The 19,775-nt window shown below is 45.7% G+C and overlaps 2 protein-coding genes across 2 annotated transcripts; one reads left to right on the plus strand and one right to left on the minus strand.

Annotated features, from left to right (window-relative positions):
• On the minus strand, positions 1–7,265 carry GUCA1B (guanylate cyclase activator 1B). Its single transcript, XM_009927801.2, has 4 exons — positions 6,558–7,265; positions 4,335–4,484; positions 2,777–2,891; positions 1–2,149 (listed from the first exon to the last, which is right to left on the minus strand). Exons 1-4 carry the CDS (start codon positions 6,759–6,761, stop codon positions 2,022–2,024), a joined length of 597 nt encoding a protein of 198 aa, XP_009926103.1. The 5' UTR covers positions 6,762–7,265; the 3' UTR covers positions 1–2,021.
• A 4,205-nt stretch (positions 7,266–11,470) lies between these two features.
• Positions 11,471–19,518, plus strand: IRF6 (interferon regulatory factor 6). The gene is made up of 8 exons (XM_069770750.1): positions 11,471–11,618; positions 15,648–15,824; positions 16,729–16,933; positions 17,362–17,484; positions 17,588–17,734; positions 17,943–18,335; positions 18,749–18,867; positions 19,181–19,518. Exons 2-8 carry the CDS (start codon positions 15,651–15,653, stop codon positions 19,400–19,402), a joined length of 1,383 nt encoding a protein of 460 aa, XP_069626851.1. The 5' UTR covers positions 11,471–11,618; positions 15,648–15,650; the 3' UTR covers positions 19,403–19,518.
• Positions 19,519–19,775: the final 257 nt, after the last annotated feature.

The following is a 19,775-nucleotide window of genomic DNA, read 5'->3' on the forward strand; positions in this document are numbered from 1 at the left end:
TTTTAATAAATCTTTCTTTATTAAATTCATATGTTACAAAATTTCTACCAAGAGCTGTACAAGTGCTCAGTGTTAGGATGCCCTCTACCACCCCAGCAGAGGACTGCTGGTGTGGGGGACACCAAACAGCTTCTTCCATGCCTGATCTGACCAGGTGAACAGAACAAGAGAATTTAAAGCATTTAAGTAAACCTGCAGTACACAACTATAGTAACTAAACATCCACTTAAAAATTGTGCAAGAAGCAGAGTGTGTTATGTTGGTTGAGATGCTGAAATTTAAGGAATTTGAGATTTGTATCCTCCCATCAAAACATTTGTCCACAAGTTGTAAAATCAGTAAAGTGAATCTTTTCTTCCGGGCCCTCAAGTCAGAAGTAAGATTTTCTTTCTTTCAGATCTTTGGCTGAAACTATTGACTTGAATGAGCTTTAAACAGCTGCCTTACAGCAGCATAAACTAGAAGTCTAATCATCTCTGATAAGTAAACATGCCACAAGCTAGTGTGCATTTACAGAGAACTCTTAGAAAGGCTATTTAGAAGTGGAAATGTATATGTATTTGAACTCTAGCACTGATTGTATCTTATCCTGAATACTTCCTCATGTTCCTGAATTTAAACATTGGTTAAATTGACAAGACCACAAACCAGCAAACTAATCAACTAATGAAAGATACTACAGTCACAATTAAAGGCCACAAAAAAGGGATTACAAATCTTTTCATTGGGTATGACCTGGCCCACTGATCCCATGGGAAAATTAAAATAAAACAGAGAAACACGTGTTATTTTCCTGGGGAAAATTTTCTTACAAATAAAACAATAAATCCAATAATGGTGAACCAAAATAGTGGTTCAGCCCAAATTCTCTTTCCATATACACGTATATGTAGGAATATGGGTTAGAATAGCAGAGCTCAGCCTACAACCTGTGCAAATTTTATTTCTATAGTCTGTGGCTAAATTAAGTCCAGTGTAAAACCACTGTACTACTTCAGTAACTCACTCTGATTTTGTCACTTGTTCCATTCTGTGGTCCTGCTGATAAAGGAGCGCTAATCCTCTCATTGCAGAGATGCTGCCAAGCAAAACTCTGCTCTTCCCTTATCTCCCCCTCCACACAAAACTTCTCCCAGTGCAGTGAAAGTCCCGGAGCTCCCTGAGCTCATTCAGTCTTCACGGGGCAGGAAAAGCTGTTCTAGAGTGATGATTCAGTAAGAAACAGGCTCAAAGGGAACAGAATCACACTTGTGCAAAACTGTCCTCTATATGTGGCTGCCAAGAAGAGGTACAATTCCTACTACTGCTCAGTGTTTGGAAACAGCCTTTTTCCAGCCCCACAGAAGCCCAGGTCTCTGAACAGGTAGAAGGAGCAGACTCTGGTCCACAGGAGGGAGATGCAAGGAGTTACTGCTCCACCTCTCCAGCCCACACATTATGTTTTCCTCAAGGCTGTGTACTGTCTTGGCTACCGCTTATAATCCAACTCTCATTTTTGATAGCGGTATGTTGGTGTTCAATAATTTTACTTTAGCAGTAGTACTGTCTACTAAATATGCATACGGACCCCCTGAATGTATAAAGCCTGCTAGAGCACCTCTTTTGGTTTGATGTGTTCATATCTCTGCAGGCACGAATGATGCAAACACTAGTCTGCACTGGAGACAGTACCACTGTGTCAGGACTTCTCACTTCCCAATCCTGTCATCACACTAAAACCCTGCCTAGGATCCACTGCAGGAAGCCACAAAAAGTTTGTTCCTTGGGGTGTAACCAAAAACCAGAGCTGGCAAACACCATATTGTGTCCAGAGAAAGACTTATTCATGGGCCAAATATAGACTCTGGGTACCAGCAGTATGCAGCACGTGGGGTTTAGATTGAGATATGGCTTCATAAACCACTGAAGTTTTCATCTGGGTGCCGAGATTGTATTAAAAAGGAAAGCCACTACCACCCTAGAGTAAGAGAGCCACAGCTGTAGTCAGCATCACATTTTCAGCTGTATCAAAACTGAATTTCTTAAAACAAAGCACTCTTTCTCCTCTGCTCAGAGATCCATCCCCCAGGGTTTACATCCATTTGCAACATCTTCATCACCCACTTGTCTTTCCTGGCCCCATCAATGAACTCGTCAAGAGACAACTGCCCTGTGTAGGAGATGAGGACACAAGATAGGGAGACAAAACACGACAGATAAGACAAGAAGGCAGGAAGTAAAAGCCCTCTACGTTTCAGAAAAATATGCTAATAAGACAAAAGCTATACTTAATTTCCCCATGTAGTTTAGGCCAGCTAGCTGAAAGACAAACCACCACGCTGTAACCCAATGCATTCACACCTACCCCATCCCCTTCGGCTAACATGAAATGTTGCATTAGCTTACACATGCTCCTCCAGGAGGATTGCAAGTCTGATCCTGCAAGCTCCAATTTGACTGGAGCCACTGTCTTTACACAGGCTATTTGTGCTGGGACTGGGACCTGCACTCTGGCTACTGGGTGCTTTCAGAGGATGAGATCTCTGTGGCATCAAAATCCAGACAGAATAGTGACCCCTTTGTATTTTACATTAAAATAACAATGAAAATTATTTCATCCTGCTGCACCAAGTTATTCTCGGTTCTAAGAAACAGACCAGAACCAAACCCAACGTGTCTAATATGAGTAACATAATAGTCCTAAGCGATTTCTTGATAGATGTAATTAAAGCTAGCCTGCCCAGTACAGATAACTTCTCATTACGAATGACTGCAATCTGAGCCACCAATCACTTACCATCCCCATTCTCATCCACTAACTGAAATATCCTGTCCACAACCTCCTCCGGTGTGAGCAATGGGGTCCTCTCCTCCACCTCTGACCGACACACTTTCTTCAGCTTGTAGATAGACTGAAAAGAAATTCACAGGTTAGGAGAAGAAAATGAAAAGAAGTGAACTCCGCTATCTTCCCAACAGTGTAAAGGTCTTTTACAAAGGCTGCGGTTTTAACCTTTCTAGAAAGATCTGCCACTCAACAGCCTCAGACCTTTAATGAAACCTCTGACCTTATGCTCACACACACTGCAGATTACTTCATTTGCTCTTTGAAGCTGCTGCCCTCCTATTTTCCTTACATAAATTGGTCAGACCTCAGGGTTCCTTTACAAAGAACAAGGCAAGAGTTTCACAGATGGGAAAGTCATCTGACTTTTGAGTATGATTTTTTTTTTTTTTCTAACATCTGAGGCCAGGCACATCTGGACTTACCCAGCCCTCTCTCCCAGGGAACTTGTGCCGGAGCTGCAAGATCAAACCTGTATTAGCACATATTTTGACCCATAGTTTCTGTTCCACTCTGTCACTGGAAAGGGGCAGATTTTATCTATTCCTCCCATGACAACCGCCTGTTCATTATTAACTTTACTCCTTAGGCTGAAGGGTTTGTCTGAAGTCTTCCCAGAGAGGGGATTAGCAAGGGCCTAACACAGCTCTGGCCAATTCCTGGCTGACCTCAAAACTATAATTGAGCCTGCCCCAGACAAGCTCCTCAGATGCTCCCACACCTGCTGCTGGTGCTGCAGGTAAAAGGCTGGTCACACTTTCCAGCCCAAAGGACCTGCTTTCCACAGATTCAGTTTCTGATGTTTTCTTGATGCTACATTACACCCGAGATCCTAAAATGTTTGATAACCATTGATTAAGCCTCACAAGTACTGCTGTGCAAGGGTAACAGCACCTGTGGTGCAGGGGTGACTCTAGCACAATCACCAAGATATTTACCTAAAGTGAGAACTCAGGTACGCTGTGTCTGACTGTCTGCTAAGCCCCATGCCTCCTCTCACACCTTCACACAGTCACTAATTAAAGCTAAGTGCAGAACATAACAGAAACCCAGAAAGGAATAATTACAAAAGGGATTCCTGTACTAATTTGTGCCTCTTGGCATACTCTCACCAGCTACTCAGACAGGAAACTTGGCTCCTGTAAGGAGCATGGGGTGAAACCCTCTGCCACTGGCCAGTGCAATGAATCTCAGTGTAAAAACGTTGAAAAGAAAGGCAGAGCAGAGATACAGGAACTCCACAAAAGCACCCAGATGCTGCATTTCTGGACAGCTTCAGCAGCAGCAGGGGCCAGGCTGCCCACATGGGTGTAACTGATCCCTCAGCCACCCCAGCAGGCTCCACCAAACCACTGAGCACATAACCCTTTCACCAAGGTCAGGCATTTTCACCTCATCACTGTCTACAGCTGCCTTGAAACCTGATTATCTATCACAAAACCCATATACATCATTAAATTGCCAAAGAACAGCGATTGCTTAAATAAGTGATTAGGCAATGCCTACTTACCTCAACAATTTCCAGCAGCTCAGGTTTGTCTATGCAGCCATTCCCATCCTTGTCATATACTTTGAACGTCCACCTCAGCTTGTGTTCCAGTTTTCCTCGTAAAACAAGATTCAAGGCAGCTACGTATTCCAGAAAATCAATGGTATTATCCTGTAGAAACAGAAAAGCAGCAGCTGAATGATACTTAACAGGGTATAGTTGACAGAAAACTGCTTACAAAACCTGCATAACTGTCAAAAAGATAATCGACAGGACAGCTATTTATTTGCCACTTTACAGAAGATCTGTGCCTGTTCAAGACCATCAGTAAGCACAGCCATACCCTTCTGCACCGAGGATGAGTTCATGAGGAGTGTGACAGTCAAGAGCAAAGCAGTGCTCCTACAGTGCAGTAAGAGGGGACACCAACCACGATGCCAGAAATAAGCAATTTAAATACCCCCAAACACCACAGATTACATGGAGGATAGGGAGGCAGATGAAGATCAGTGCAGTATTGACTTTTTGGGCAGGGATCGCCATTTTCAATGACTTCAGCTGCTTCACCACTGAGACTAACATCCAACTATTACCCCTTTCTTCCATCCCTCCCCCTTGTCTGATCTTGATTCATCTGAGGAAGACCATGACAATGAAAATGCCACAGTTCAGAAGGAGGCAGCAAGAACACCCACAATAAAGGATTTACATCAGGTGTTCATCCTCCTAAAAACTTCAGACAGGGAAGGGATGCAGGGCTCCCTTGGCAGCCCCCAGCAAATGGTCCTCATGCAGATCAACACCATCCCCAGGGCTAAGCTTTACAGCCCTCCCAACCCAGTTAGCAAAACCCCCTGGAAGATCTGGGCTCTGCATCTCCTGCCCAGCACACTCTGCTGCGGGCACTGAAATGTTCTGCAGGAACTGAGCAAAACCTGCTACTGCTGGACCTTGGAGGCCAGCAAGCATAAAAAGACAATTGAGGCATTGTTTTTATTTTCTTACCATATTACTAATAATCCTTTAGATTGTTAGGTCCTGCTCAACTGATTATATACCATGGGCATATTGAAGCAAAAACATGAACCTAGGCCTAATTTAGTGTTTTTAATATATGCAAGTACCAGCATCCCTTAAAAACAGATTTTCAGTCTTATTAGGAAAACTTCTATAAACTAGGAATGGGACTTCACCTTTTATGCACACCATTTGCTCTGCAACCCTTTCTGCACAGCTTTCATAACACAATTTGGACCTGGACCTTCAGTTTTCTGCAGGAATTTAGGTTTTGCCAACTTCAAATTCTGAGAGAAGTCTCTGACCTGCCCACATCTTCCAAGGCTTTTTTTATCCTTTCTCACAAACTGACCTTTATTGCCACCTCAAAATGATTTTGCCACTGGTTTCAAAGGGAGCTTAAGGGAAATTGGTATAGCTGGGAGATGACAGACTTGTCTCCCCTTTTCCTGTATTGATACACAGCAACAAACAACCCCCTGCTTTGAATATGATCAAGAGCTTCAGGAAAAAAATTGAACTGTTTGGCAAGCACTGCTTACGCATTTCAAGATGAGAAAGCCAACCATACAACTTTTTTTTTTGAGTATCTGAAATATCACAGGCTAGTATTAGGCTATCGTTTGCACCAATACATGGGTATGCATGAACTGCTACTAAACCAGAAAGCCCACTTTTCCCAGGTGTCTGATGACAAATACAGCAAAGGGAATCAAAACCAGAATGTCTGAATTGTTCAGCATTCCTTCACTTTTGAGCAGCTAAAATCAATATTTTGTTACATGCCACCTGTTCATACAATATATATGCATTTCCTCCAATGTATAGCAAGCCTGAGTACGACTTTCCTCCACTATAATTCCCCCTCTGTCGTAACAGATAAATATTTTTTTCCATGTAGCAGCCTTGGCAATTTGAGGATCTTTCAACAATACTGTCTTAAAATGTGGCTGCCTAAATTTCAACTTTTTAATTCATCCTTAGTCCCTTAAAGGGACATTCTGTCCTTAATTTGTGTACAGATTTATGAGAAGATAAATCCATACCAGCCCATACAAAGTAGTGCAGCATATGCTCCTTCACCTGCCCTAGCAGGTCCATCGCCCTTACCTTAGTCTCACGAAGCATGGTAACAAGGGTGGGAACTGCACCAAACCACCTCCAAATTACAGAAGACAGACATGCAAATTATTAGACAAATAATTGCAAAAACTCCTCACCACTTACCCCATTCTTATCGAAGGCTCTGAACATGTTTTCAATATACTCTGCTGCTTCACGGTTATCCTGGACCCCGAAGAACCGCTTGAATTCGTGCATGAAGAGGGTCCCACTGGGACATTCAACCACAAATTTCTTATACCATTCCTGCAATTCTGCAACATCAATCTCTGCTTGCTCCCCTTCGGCATTGGTGAACTGTTGTCCCATTTTGCTCCGTAAAGCAAGATTAAACAAAGAAGGAACAAAAGGAAAACACTGCCAAAGTCCTTTGCTTGTATTGTCCTTTTATCACCTTTATTTGCTTTTTTTTTGTTCTTTTTCTTCTCACTGTCTTGTGCTTTTATTTGATGTTAATATTGTGTCTTGCTATTTCACCTTCTTTTTTTGTGTTTTACTTTCTTCTTCCTCTTTCTCTCCTAGAGTTTCCACCGCCACAGTTTTGTGTGCTCCCTTGGTGATTGTAGAGTTGCTTCTCTGCATTAGGGCAGTATAACATGTGGTATCAGACATGTATAAAAATAACTAAGATCATTAGGAGATTCTGACCTACAAGTCAGAGACCTTCAGATGCTCTGAGCTGTGCCCTATTTAGGAGCAGACACCAGAGGCTCAGGGTCCTTCTGCACATTAATACCTTCACATCAAATAATTTAGGAGCCAAGGTTCCATTTACACACGATGTACAGCCCCACTCATTTTACTGTGGTTTTTCTAGAAACAAAGAGGGATTGTAAGTGAACTTCCCTAACATTAGTTTTTCAGTACTGGCATTCATTACCTGCTTGTGGGGGATACTCAATGGTTCAGTGAAATAGGGCACAGTAACAAACAACAATTACAGAGAGCAAATCCTGAAAAAATAAGCACATAAAACTGACACCACTCCCCTGAAAAAAACCTGCTAATGCATAAAGCTAATTTGAACGCCTACTATAGGCTTTGCTCTATAGAAAGTGATTGAGACAACCAATAAATGCAGATAGATACAAATATGCATATTTCTCTCATTTTCACAATTCATTCTTAAAACTCTCAGTTAAAAAATAACAGGTTCCCTATTTTTTGAAGTATTGAGTTATCCTTGTTCCCCTTCCACCTTTTGGGCCTTTATCCACTGAAATACTCCTCCTACTTACCCTTCCCACTGGCTTACCACTTTTATTACAGATACAACATAAAGCTCTACCCCAGCCTCCTTCTGTTCTGCAGCTGCTCACCACAGCCTGGTAGCAGAGAGCGAGCCACCTACCACCAGAGATCAAACCCTCCTCTTTGCAGACAACGTACTAGTCTTTTCTTTTCTTACTGGAGCCACCAGCTTTTATCCATATCATACCAGCAGTTCTGAATCCAACTGTTACATGTGTCAGCTGGAAAGAAATGACCTGTAGCTATAAAGGCATCTGAGCCAGCCTGACATCTAGATAGGATTCTTCCTTTAAGAGGATTAGAGCAGCATTAATAGGAAACAATAGACTCCCAATTACAATAATGTAAAGGCCCAGAAGGATTGAAGCTGTTCACTTTTCTGGAATTTTTTTTTCATTGTTTTGGAAAGAAGAGTTTCTCACATGGAAGAACACCAGTTAAGAATCAGTCTAAAATTTGATACTGTGGAACACTATAGTGATTTTTACTCCCCTGTAAGAATAAGGTTTGTTCTGAATCTACTCACATGTGTAAGTAACCCATCAGTAGTATTGCATGTATATATACATACACAGATTGGCAGGAGTATAGTATGACTTTGCACTTCTGTATATAAGGATATGCAGGCAATGTATGGTTTCACTTAAGAGCTTTAAGCAAGAAGAGGATATAGGCAGTACTGCAGAAGTATGGAGGTTGATGGGAAGGACTGGAGGAGATGCCAGAAAGGTTAAGGCTGTTCTCTTTCAGGGAAAAGGTATATTTTTATTTAATAATGTAGGCGAATCCTGTTTGTCTATCTTTATGCCTAGAAGAACGCAACATGATTAATAAACTCAATCCTTCCTTTTGTAAATGCTTCAGCCCCTGAGTCTAAGACCACTTGTCTGCAGCAGAGCAGCTTGAGGTCTGGCTCATCAAAAAAAGTTATACTGGATCTACCCCCCAGCACTTGTCTCTTAGCTAGACCTACTAGAAAGAAGTCTTTGGCAGCCACAGTCACTGTGCTATTTATAAAATAGTTCTGTTGCATTCTCCATTTTCCCATGGTCAGTTACGTATACCATGTAAAGAAAGAGCTTTTTTCCCTCAATGATATTTTTTGAATCATCTTGGCTAATATCTGGTGAGGGCATGAGTTGTCTCTGGGTCACAAACAGCTTTCAAGAAGAAGAGCTGCTGCTGCTGGGACAGGGGTGGAGAAGGCTCATCGCACTTTTTCCTGCCGCACAGCTGGGGAGATTTGCAGGCGCTGGTGTGAAGCCTTCCACCATTTTGTACTGCTCTCCTGCACCGAGGCTGCATGCTGGAATGTGAGCGCTGAGAGCACACAAGACTCCACATGCCCAGGACATTGTCTTGCCTCATTGCATAATTTTGTTTTGCCTTATGGGAACTTAGTGATCTGTTCCCAGGAGAGAAAATGGTTCCCCTTTGTTTTGATGACTACAATCTTTTCCAGCCGGGAACAAAGGACTGCAAGAGACGTGGGTTACAAAGCCTAGCTGCTGCTGTTGCAGGTATCACGACATACAATCGTGTTGATAAATAGTACTGATGTTAATTTGGCACTGAAATAAAGTAAATCCTATAGCTTCTGGTATGAAATTTCCTCAGCATATACTCTCATTGTCCAACAAGTGTGCCCTGCAGACTGTACCGAAAGCGCTGCTGTCTCTCAGCCAGTAGAATGTCACTTCATGAAGTACAGTTTATTGGCCAAAGGATTTTTTCATTTGATTTGAAAAAAAAAATGCAGGTAGAGGTAAATATAAGCAGAAAGAACTAAAAATAAAAAGAATGATATCTAGAAAACGCTACAATAAAGAGCTTGGTGCTATTTGGCTGCCTGAAGGGTTAGGATCAATGCTTTACATATGTCAGAGCGAACACTTTGGATGATTAGTTGCAAACAGCTAATGTCTGATTACATGTCCTGCCTAATGAGCTATCCCTAGATTATCACCTATACAGCTCAAAAGCTGTGGAGTTTCCCAGCCAAGAGCATGGAAAAAGACAGCTTATTTCCCATCAGTTCACTAAAACAACATGCTGCCACATGCTTCAGCAGAGGCTGGTAGAAACTCAAGAAAAAAAAAAACAACAAAAACCCAAACCCTGCAGAGGGCTGGGTAGACTCATTTGTTTGGCATCTGCGTTACCACTCCGTGAAGGCAGCAGAGGCTGTAACAAAGGCAGCAGGGTGCAGGCAGGCACAGCTGCCGGGCGCGAGAGGACCAGCTTCAATGAAACTGGAGGCAAGACTAGATCCTTCGCCCACGCTGGAGCAGCCCTGGCCTAGTCATCTTGCCTCATCGCTCCATTATTTTAAATACCCCAGCCCTGACCTGCCCCAAGACCCCTCTCGTGGGTTGGGCAATCCCCAGTGTCCCTGCAGCGGGCCAAGAAAGAGCAAAGCTCTGCCCAGGGCTGCTCCCAGCCCTCCGTCGCAGACAGCGCGGGTGAGCGCGCAGCATCACGGCTGGTGTCTGCTTCCAAAGCTCCCCGAGCATCAGACCACAAAGAAAGCACACCTGAAGCATCCTTAAATTTCCCTGTCACCAGGCAGGATGGACATGTGGACAGGAGGAACGCTGGGAGAATGAGCAGCACCTTTTGTGCTGACCCATCGGAGGAGAGATCAAAGATCCCTCATACTTCGGCTAGGAGTTCAGCCCAACGTCTCTCCGTGTCTCTTCCCGGTTGCTCACCAAATTGGCCATACTGTTGCAGGTTTTTATACAGCAGGAAAAAACGACATGGTAGGAGGTATTATTACGGGAGCGGCTGTCCCTTGTTTTGCATATCAAAATCCACCATTGCAGTGCTATCCCACAGAGAAAACATTAACCTCTGAGTGTCACCTATTGTCTTTTCCTTATTGCCAGAAAGATTTTATTATGTGCTGACAAACTCCTGCTAAGTGTTACCTCTGAGTGGCTGCATCTCAGTGGTGAATGAAGCCTGAAAGATTTGTCTTGCACGTGGTGCCTTGTGAGGCAAACTTTCCAAGAAAAATGCAGAAGTACATTTTCTCTGTGCGTGAAGGTTTTCAAAATTTTGCGTGGTTCCAAAGTCTTGGCACAGGATTGAGCTGAGCAAGTCAGCCTTTCCAAAACCAGGATGCTGCACTATCCATAGTGTTCACAATGGGAAGGAGAAGGGAAATTCCCACTGTTATTTTCTGGTTCGTTGAAACTGAATGGTGAAGTATGGTATGATCTCTTGAAACCAAGATTCACCACTGAGTCACGGTTCTCCACCTACAAAGAAAAGCAGCGAACCGGGAGGCTGGCGGAGGCCGCGGCGGAAGGCTGCGGCCGGGCCGGGGGGCAGATGCTGCGGGTCCCCCCCTCGCAGCCCACGGTAGGTGTGCGGGCAGGGAGGAGGGAGGTTTTTAGGCGTTTCGGAGGAACCCGGGTGCCCGCGGCTTCGCGTTAAGGACCGCGGACTTTTTGTCTTTGATCGGCTGGGCCAAATACGCTTTGCACCGCGGAAAACAAAACCCAAACCCGGAGCTTTTCCTTTTGTTTTCTCTCCTCAACACCCCACCAAAAAAAAAAAAAAAAACCAAAAAAACCCCAAACCGACGAGAGACGCGGTAAAACGACGGGGCCGCAGAGACCCTCGGGGTGGGAGGACGCGGCGCTGCCGCAGCTCCGCGGGCGCGGACCGGAGCCCCCCCCCCCCACCCGTGGCCGTGGGCGGAGCGGGCGGCGGCGCGGCTGCGCCCGGCGCACCTGGGCAGGTGAGGGCGGGGCGGGGCGGGGCGGGGCTGGCGGTGAGCGTCCGCCGCGGCCGCGCTCCCCTCGCCCCGCTGCCCGGCGCCGCCCCGCCGCTGCGCCCACGCGTGGGCCCCGCGGGGCGGCCGAGAGCCCCCGCGGGCGCTGGAGCCGGTCCCCGCCCGCCGGAGGGGTAAGTTCCAGCGGCGAGGGGGGTGGGGAGGGGTCGCGGTGCCCGGCGGGACCGACCCCCGCCCCGCCCCACCCGACTCGACCCCCGCCGCGGATCCGCCCGGCGGCTGGTGGGATCGCGGCGCGGCCCCTCGCGAAGCCCCGTTCCCGCGGGGGGGCTCTTGGCCGGGGAGCGGGCTCCGTGGCGGGGCCGGGGGGGTGTTGGTCGGTGCTGGAAAACGCGCGGGTGGCCGTGGGCAGGTTGGCGGCTCGGGGGCGGGCTGGGAAGGTGCGGGGGGGTCCGGGTCCGAAGGCAGCCGGGAGGGTAAAGATGTAATAGGCATTTAGGTGTTGCTCCTTTCCCCGTCTGCTCCGGCGGCTTGTGCTGTATTAGCCCTAGGCTACATCTTTCAAGTTGGCGTAAACCGAGGCCTAGAGTTAGGGCGAGGGTAATATTTACCCCCCTACACCCCCCTCACCGGCAGCTGCTATCAGACCACAGCCGTTACCACCCCCAGAACCCAAATTATCTGTGACAACTCATGCCCCTTCCAACTTAATGGGCTGTCCGGGCATGGCAGAGGGCTGAGGTTGCCAGATTTGGGTGCAGGGACTGTGGATTTTAAGAGTTAATTGTGCTCAAGGTGCGTTGCTTGCCCGGCGCAGGGCAGGGGAGCAGGGGTGGCTGCTAGAACAGTGATGTCCACATCTCTGAAACGTGGGAACTATAGGTTCCCAGTGTTGGGAGGTGATGAAGTGTTGGACGCTCAGATGAAAATTTGGCCCGTTTCTATGTGGAGACGCTGATGTGAAGGATTGAGCTGCTTGTCTTTGAAAAAACGAATACAGATCCACAAAATACAGGCTAATGTAATCAAACAAAGGTAACGAGCGTGGAATGAGGTCTGTGGTATCGCAGCGATGAACCCAGAGAAGACCCCTTCCTTCTTCAGAGGCTTCGTGAACAGGGTGGAGCGGGAGCACTGAACACACCGAGCGTGAAAGCATCCGTGCGGCAGGGCCGAGACCGGCTTCAGGTCGCATTTTCCTGGTGCGCTGCACGTTACGCTGGCTGGCACCGCGCCGGAGCCCCGAGAGTCACCACGGCTAACCGGGGCTGGCCCTGACCTTGGTCACTCGGCCGTCAGGGAAGTGGCTGCAGGATGTCTGCTTGTTCCTGAGTTTGCTTGAGTTGTTCTTGTTGGGGCAAATGTCTCCCCTCCAAGGAAAAATGTCTGACTTAATAATAATTGAGGTGTGGGGAATAATTACATCACTGACCAGAGATGCATTTAATGCAGCACAGGGATGTGATAATTACGCCCCCCCCCCAGCCAATTTGAGTGGGAATAAAGCAAACTGGAGGATTCCTGGGTATGTGCACTGAGGAGTCCTGAATGAGGGCCAAGCCTCCCCTGGCAAATCCAGTTAATGGCATGAAGACGTTCCCCAAGCTCACCCTTGCAGCTCTCGGAGCGGGAGCAGCCTCTGGGGTTAGTGAACCCCACTGGATCGAAGTTGAAGGTTGTAAGAGGCTGACTCACCGTCTGAGCCCAGCAATGGGATTCAAGTTGATTTGCTCTTGGTTATTGTGTCAACAAGTCATTGGTGATAAAGGGTCATAAAGCATTGTAATGTTGCGTATTGACAGATGCTGTCTGTGATCCAAGGGACAATTCAAACCTAATACGGCAGCGCCAGCACACCCTCCATATGACCAAATGTATTTTGTTTGGGAGAGGCATGAATTTTTCTCCCTGTTGTGTGGGTTTGAATTTACTCCTGGTCTTGCAAATGTGTGTGTACGCAGTGTATGTTATTAGAAGCAGAGGGGACTGCTTGTAAAGTTGAGTGTAAAAGAGATTGTGGAAGCAAGCTTTAGTTAGGATTTCTTTGTTACAATGAGAAGTCACTTTTTTCCTTTGCGAGGGAAATCTATACCTGGTTTTGGTCTCAATTCCAAGTCCAGGATTAACCTGGACTTTGTGTCTTTGCAAACATGCTACTGAAAGTTTAATTCTGATAGCATTTTTGACGTAGATAACTAATACAGCAGAGTTTCAGAAGCACAAGAATAATTTTGATGATTGCTTTCTGATCCTTTGCAGCTCTTGGGAAGCAGTCTGCTAACACGCCCAGGTCCTTGACAAAGCACATTTTCAAACTGTTATTTAGAGATGATTTGCAATTGAATCTGAACATTTTCTTTGCTTAACAGATAAAATAAGTTGTGTTCAGATTAATTTTGTGTGAACACTTGCATCTGAATGGGATCTGCAGGTGTTTGAACAAATAAAACCTGTTCCTAGCCTAGTTCTTGGATAGAATTTTTTAATCTTCTCTGTCGCTGCTACTAGACACATTTTGCAACTCCTGCAGCAGTATTCAGGGCTTATGGAAAACGTTTTACTTATCCTGTAACTGCTTTATTTATGGGACTATTTGTAATTTCTCACATCTCTCTGAAGATTTACAAATGAATTTGGGAGATACACCTTCTAAGCAAATGTGTAGCACAAAAGTCCCCTCCCAAAATCTAAAGATACCAAATGCTGCTTCTTGCCAAGGGACAGTCGTTAATTTTGTTTGTTTGGCTTTGTATCTGTTCAGCACAAGAAAAATATTGTTGGTTGACTGCAAATGTAGTAGCAACACAGGGCTACTTAAACAACAACAGATTTGATCAGTTAACTACAGCGTTGTTTTTTAAAAAAACCTAAACATTAAGTCAACATCACTCGATTTTTAGCACGAGTGCAGGCAGACTTGCAGTTCATGTCCTTCTGGATAAACATCCTGGTTATTATAGGTCAGTGATGTTTGCGAATGACTACACTGCATTCAGAGCATTCATGAAAAAGCCATCAAATGACTTTCAGAAGAACGTCTGTCTCTGTGATAAAATGGTCCTCTCTGCTTCAGCCTGACGCTTCCACCTTTACCTCAACTGGGCTGTGGTGGGTTGACCGTGGCTGGACTCCAGGTGCCCACCAAGACGCTCTGTCACTCCTCTCCTCAGCAGGATGAGGGGGGAGAAAATAAGGTGGAAAAAAAAACCCTCCTGGGTCAAGATAAAGGCAGTTTAATAAAGCGAAAGCAAAGGTCGTGCACGGAAGCAAAGGAAAACAAAAGATTTATTTTCTACTTCCCATCAGCAGGCGATGTCCAGCCACTTCCCGGGAAGCAGGGCTTCAGGATACATAGCGGTTGCTCCGGAAGGCAAACGTCGTAAATAATGAATGCCCCCCCATTCCTCCTCCTTTCTCTTAGCTTTTATTGCTGAGCAGACATCATATGCTGTGGAATATTGCTTTGGTCAGTTTGGGTCGGTGTCTCCTCCCAAGCTCCTGCCCACCCCCAGCCTGCTGGTGAGGGGGGAGTGTTGGAGAGACAGCCTTGATGCTGTGCCAGCACTGGGCAGCAGTAGCCAAAACACTGGTGTATTATCAACACTTTTCTAGCTACCAATACAGAGCACAGCACTAGGAGGGCTGCTATGAGAATTAACTCCCTCTCACCCAGATCCAGCCAGATCCAATACATGGGGCAAAAGCCTCTAATTCAGTGCATATTAGTTTTTCTCCTCCTCTATGCAAGTCTGACACGACTGAAGAACAACTAGATCAGATAGGCCTCTTCGCTAAGGCGTACGTGGAGGCTTTTGAAATCCTACTGCCTGTTCTTGCTGTGGCTTGTTTGTGGCTTTATCTCCTGCGCAGCATTTACAGCTCAGGTTTGATTGGGGCTCGCCCTCCACACGCTCAGTTAACACAAATAACGTGCCTTCTCTGCTTACTGGAATATTTAATAGTGAGTTGTTGTTCTTGTAACAGTTATGGTCCCCGCTTAGTGATGCATTTTTAACTCACTCCTCCTGGCAGAAGAGTCATCTAGCTGAATCTGAATTAGTGGTTTCAATGTGCAGTAACATAACAAACAATAGCAGTAACACGGCATAGGGCCACTTGTCATGAAATTAAATTTTTTTTAATGCATATGAGTCTCAACTAACCTTTAGCAGTTGGTCTACTATTATCCCTGTCTTTTGTAGACAATGGCGTTACACCCGCGAAGAGTTCGCTTGAAGCCGTGGCTGGTAGCCCAGGTCGATAGTGGTATGTATCCCGGCCTTATCTGGCTAAACCGAGAAGCGAAGCGGTTTCAAATCCCCTGGAAGCATGCAACTCGGCACAGCCCGCAGCACGAGGAGGAGAACACCATCTTCAAGGTGAGAGAGGGGAGAGCTCCGATATACTACGGCTCTTAAACAGAGACAAAGGGTTGAATTGTTGGCCCAGGAGCTGGACAGGCATCTCAGTAGCTGTTTCCAGGCACATTTTGTCCTATTTCTTTGACCTCAGAAAAGCCATTTTGTGCACCTGGATGCCAAGCTTGGCACTGCCTGAAATGGTGTTGAGTTCTTTAACCCTTTCTGACCACCAAAGGCCAGACAATGTCCGATTGCATGGACTCTGGAAGATTACTGCTATTTGCTTCATCTTCTTGGTTTAGGATGTGGTAGCTGGCTTGTTCTTAGCAGCAAACCATTAAATGTTGTTGCATAAATCTTAAGAGGTCCACCACAAACTTCCAGTAGTCATCACTGCTGTCCCTAATATTCTTATCCCAAGGGATTCATTACAACTCCTACACTCCTTTGAGGAATTTCTGACCTCTGCCTTGGAGGGATCTTGGACTGATAGTCTGATTTTGGGGTGAGAGAGGGAGAGGGCCAGCTGGATGCCTGTGGCTGCTCTTCCACTCCATTTTAACTGAACCCATTCCTTCTGCGCAGGGTATGGCTGTCAAAAATGACTTGATATTGAACCTAAGAGATCTAAAAAAATTTGGTGCACAATCCTGTACAATTTACACTTTCTTAACTTGTATGAAGATGCATGTTCAGAATTGCTAACGGATTTTGGAAATTTGGATTTACAGCTTTTTTTCTCCCCCTTCTTTTAATGGGAAAAACTATTAAAGCGGGAATTTCCGTTGTTGTTGTCGGAAGAGCTGTAGTTAAGACTTCTGCAAGAGAAGGATTTTACAGTGAATTTGTTTGGAAGTTTGATTTCTGATAAAAGCTGCTCTGTTGAGAGGGCTGGACTGAGCACAGTGTACTTTGTCCCCAGGCATGGGCTGTGGAAACGGGAAAGTACCAGGAAGGAGTCGATGAGCCAGACCCTGCAAAGTGGAAAGCCCAGCTCCGATGTGCTCTTAACAAAAGCCGGGAATTTAATCTGATGTATGATGGCACCAAGGAGGTGCCCATGAATCCTATTAAAATTTATGAAGTGTGCGATATCCCGCAGTCCCAGGGATCAATCATTAATCCAGGTGAGGGCCTTGCTGACACAGGGCTGGTTACTGAGCAGGCATTTGTCCAGTGCGAGTTCCTTTCCCTCCGCAGCATTAACTCTCAAGCTGCCTTTGTGTGCATAAGCCCGGTTGTACTTAAACTAAGACGACTCTGAACCATAGTGTACCTGTACTAAAATTAATAAAGCTGTATGCAGTTGCATGTTTTCTGCTAAACAGTCCAATGTTGGCAATAGTTTGTATCCTTAGCCCTCTAGAATTATATATTAAACTGAAAATAGTATGTTGTACAGATCAGATTTGTCCTTTTTTTTACTTATATTTGGAAAATACACAAATTTCCAATATTGTGCAGCGCCAACATGAAGATTACATTTATTTTTTCAAGAAATGCATTGCAGTGTTTCACACCGATCGACTACCCACAAGAATGTGCTTGTTTGCAGGTTCCACTGGCTCCGTTCCGTGGGATGAAAAGGATAATGATCTCGATGATGAAGAAGAGGAAGAATTGAATCAATCTCAGCATGTCCCTATTCAAGAGACATTTCCATTTCTTAATATCAATGGTTGGTGGCATAGACTAATGTATTAGTGAAGGTATTTGCTTGTAAGTTGGTGCATGCTTGAAATAAAATCTTGGTTTATTGAAGAATTGTTTCCTTTTTGTAGATTCTCCAATGGCTCCAGCCAGTGCAGAAAACTGCAGCCCTGAAGCTGTGTGGCCAAAGAATGAACCTCTAGATATGGAAATGCCCCCAACTGCGCTGCAGCATGACTTCTTCAGCAGCCCTGAGCTCTGGATCAGCTCTCTGCCAAGTAAGTATATGGATCTGTAGCGCTTCTGTCACTGTACTTAAAAAAAGTGTTTTGACTTTTTTCCTGTGGCTGTTTGCTTGTTAGCATGGAGAACTGTGTATAGTTTAAACATCCCTGTGACTGTAGTGTGGATTGCGTGGTGTGTCTCTACTGCTGATGCAGTAATGTAAAGGTCCAGGAAAAGCCATACTGACAGTGTCTCTCTCAGTGACAGACCTAGAAATCAAGTTTGAGTATCGAGGAAAGGAGACTGGACCGACGACGACTGTAAGCAATCCTCAGGGATGCAGACTTTTCTACGGAGAGCTGGGTCCTATGCCAGACCAGGAAGAGCTCTTTGGGCCCATTAGTTTGGAGCAAGTAAAGTTTCCAGGAACAGAGCAAATCACCAATGAAAGGCAGAAGATCTTCACAAGTCGGCTGCTGGATGTTATGGACAGGGGACTGATCCTGGAGGTCAGCGGCCATGCCATCTATGCTGTCCGGCTCTGCCAGTGCAAAGTCTACTGGTCTGGTCCCTGTGCTCCTTCCTCCACCACACCAAATTTGATCGAGAGGCAAAAGAAAGTCAAACTCTTCTGCCTGGAAACATTCCTAAGCGGTAGGTAACTTCTGCTTCTGGAAAATAGCTTTGGATACTGGTCTGGGCACTTGGTGGCACTACTGGAAGGGGTGCTCTGCACTGGGGCTCAGCCTGGATGCACCAATTAGTTTGCTTGTGCATGGAGCGTGGGTAGGAGTCACCACTTCCCCAGCTTCAGTGGACCAGGGAGCAGGTGCACATCAGAAGAAAGTGAATGTACACGCATTTAATGCTCTGAAAAACATCGGAGCTTGCTTTTAAAGAAAGCTCTTCTGGGTGCAAGAAATGAGCTTTACTTGTGTATGTGTAAGAGGTGGCTCTGGCAAAGGACAGTGTGTAGGTAAGATCTGGGATGACATAATGAGATGGGATGTGGTGAGTGTTTCTAAACTAAAGAGGATGAGCCCACAGCATTCTGCTTTTCTTCCTAGAGCTGATTGCCCATCAGAAAGGACAAATTGAGAAGCAGCCACCGTATGAGATCTACTTCTGTTTTGGAGAAGAATGGCCTGATGGAAAACCCAGGGAGAGGAAGCTGATTGTGGTTCAGGTAGGAGCTGAGGCCCTGAAGTGACACGTGCCAGCCTTGCTGGGCCGGTGCGTTGGCTCTGGATCGATGCCCACGGATACCGGAGACCTCCTCTTCTCTGTCGTGGTTACTGACCCCAGGAAACCCCAGTAAGGCTGGTGGGTTTTGTCATGGCAAATACAAATGCTACGTGTGCTGAACAGCATCAGTCTGTGACGACGTTTTAGGTTATTGTGGAAACCGTCCCCTGCATCCAGGGCAGGGGATTCCGGCAGAATAACAGGAATATACTGTGTGACCGTTAGGCTAAAACAACTGACTTCTTCCTAAACAGGTCATTCCAGTTGTGGCCCGGATGATCTACGAAATGTTTTCCGGTGACTTCACGCGCTCCTTTGACAGTGGCAGCGTGCGGCTCCAGATCTCTACGCCCGACATCAAGGATAACATCGTGGCTCACCTGAAGCAGCTGTACCGGCTGCTGCAGAACCACCAGGAAGGGTGGCCGATGCAGACCCCTGCCATGCACATGGCGCAGCCGCTCCCGGCGCAGTGACAGATGCTTTGCTTTGCCGCATGGTTTCTTACGTTGTACATACAGAAAAGGTTATTTCTTAACGAGTGCCTTGCCTAAATCTGAATAAAACCTGTAAATCTGGTCATCTGATGCAATTTCAGCAGTCTATGGTGCTTTTGTTTTGAAAGTGTTCAAAACAGAGGGGGTTACAGGAATACCTCTAGCCCCGTCACTGTTTCAAGCTGTTTGCTTAAGCAACTAGTATGTATAAATCAGATTTTCAATTCTGTAATTTTTGTTAATCCACTATTGATACATTGTATATAAATACTTGATCATCGGGGGGGGGTGGGGAGAAATAATCTGTGCTCTATTAAAACCGCCTGGAGAATATCACCTTGTCTAGTTTGAC

This window comes from Haliaeetus albicilla, chromosome 26 (assembly GCF_947461875.1).
Source record: "Haliaeetus albicilla chromosome 26, bHalAlb1.1, whole genome shotgun sequence".
Lineage (NCBI taxonomy): Eukaryota > Metazoa > Chordata > Aves > Accipitriformes > Accipitridae > Haliaeetus > Haliaeetus albicilla.

Coding starts and splice junctions, on each gene's coding strand:
- IRF6 (XM_069770750.1), top strand. CDS start 15,651: ATGGCGTTACACCCGCGAAGAGTTCGCTTGAAGCCGTGGCTGGTAGCC. Junction 15,825..16,728: donor AGGAGAACACCATCTTCAAG/GTGAGAGAGGGG, acceptor CTTTGTCCCCAG/GCATGGGCTGTGGAAACGGG. Junction 18,868..19,180: donor GGAAGCTGATTGTGGTTCAG/GTAGGAGCTGAG, acceptor CTTCCTAAACAG/GTCATTCCAGTTGTGGCCCG.
- GUCA1B (XM_009927801.2), bottom strand. CDS start 6,761: ATGGGACAACAGTTCACCAATGCCGAAGGGGAGCAAGCAGAGATTGAT. Junction 4,485..6,557: donor GAGCCTTCGATAAGAATGGG/GTAAGTGGTGAG, acceptor CTGTTTCTACAG/GATAATACCATTGATTTTCT. Junction 2,150..2,776: donor AGTGGATGAGAATGGGGATG/GTAAGTGATTGG, acceptor TCTCCTACACAG/GGCAGTTGTCTCTTGACGAG.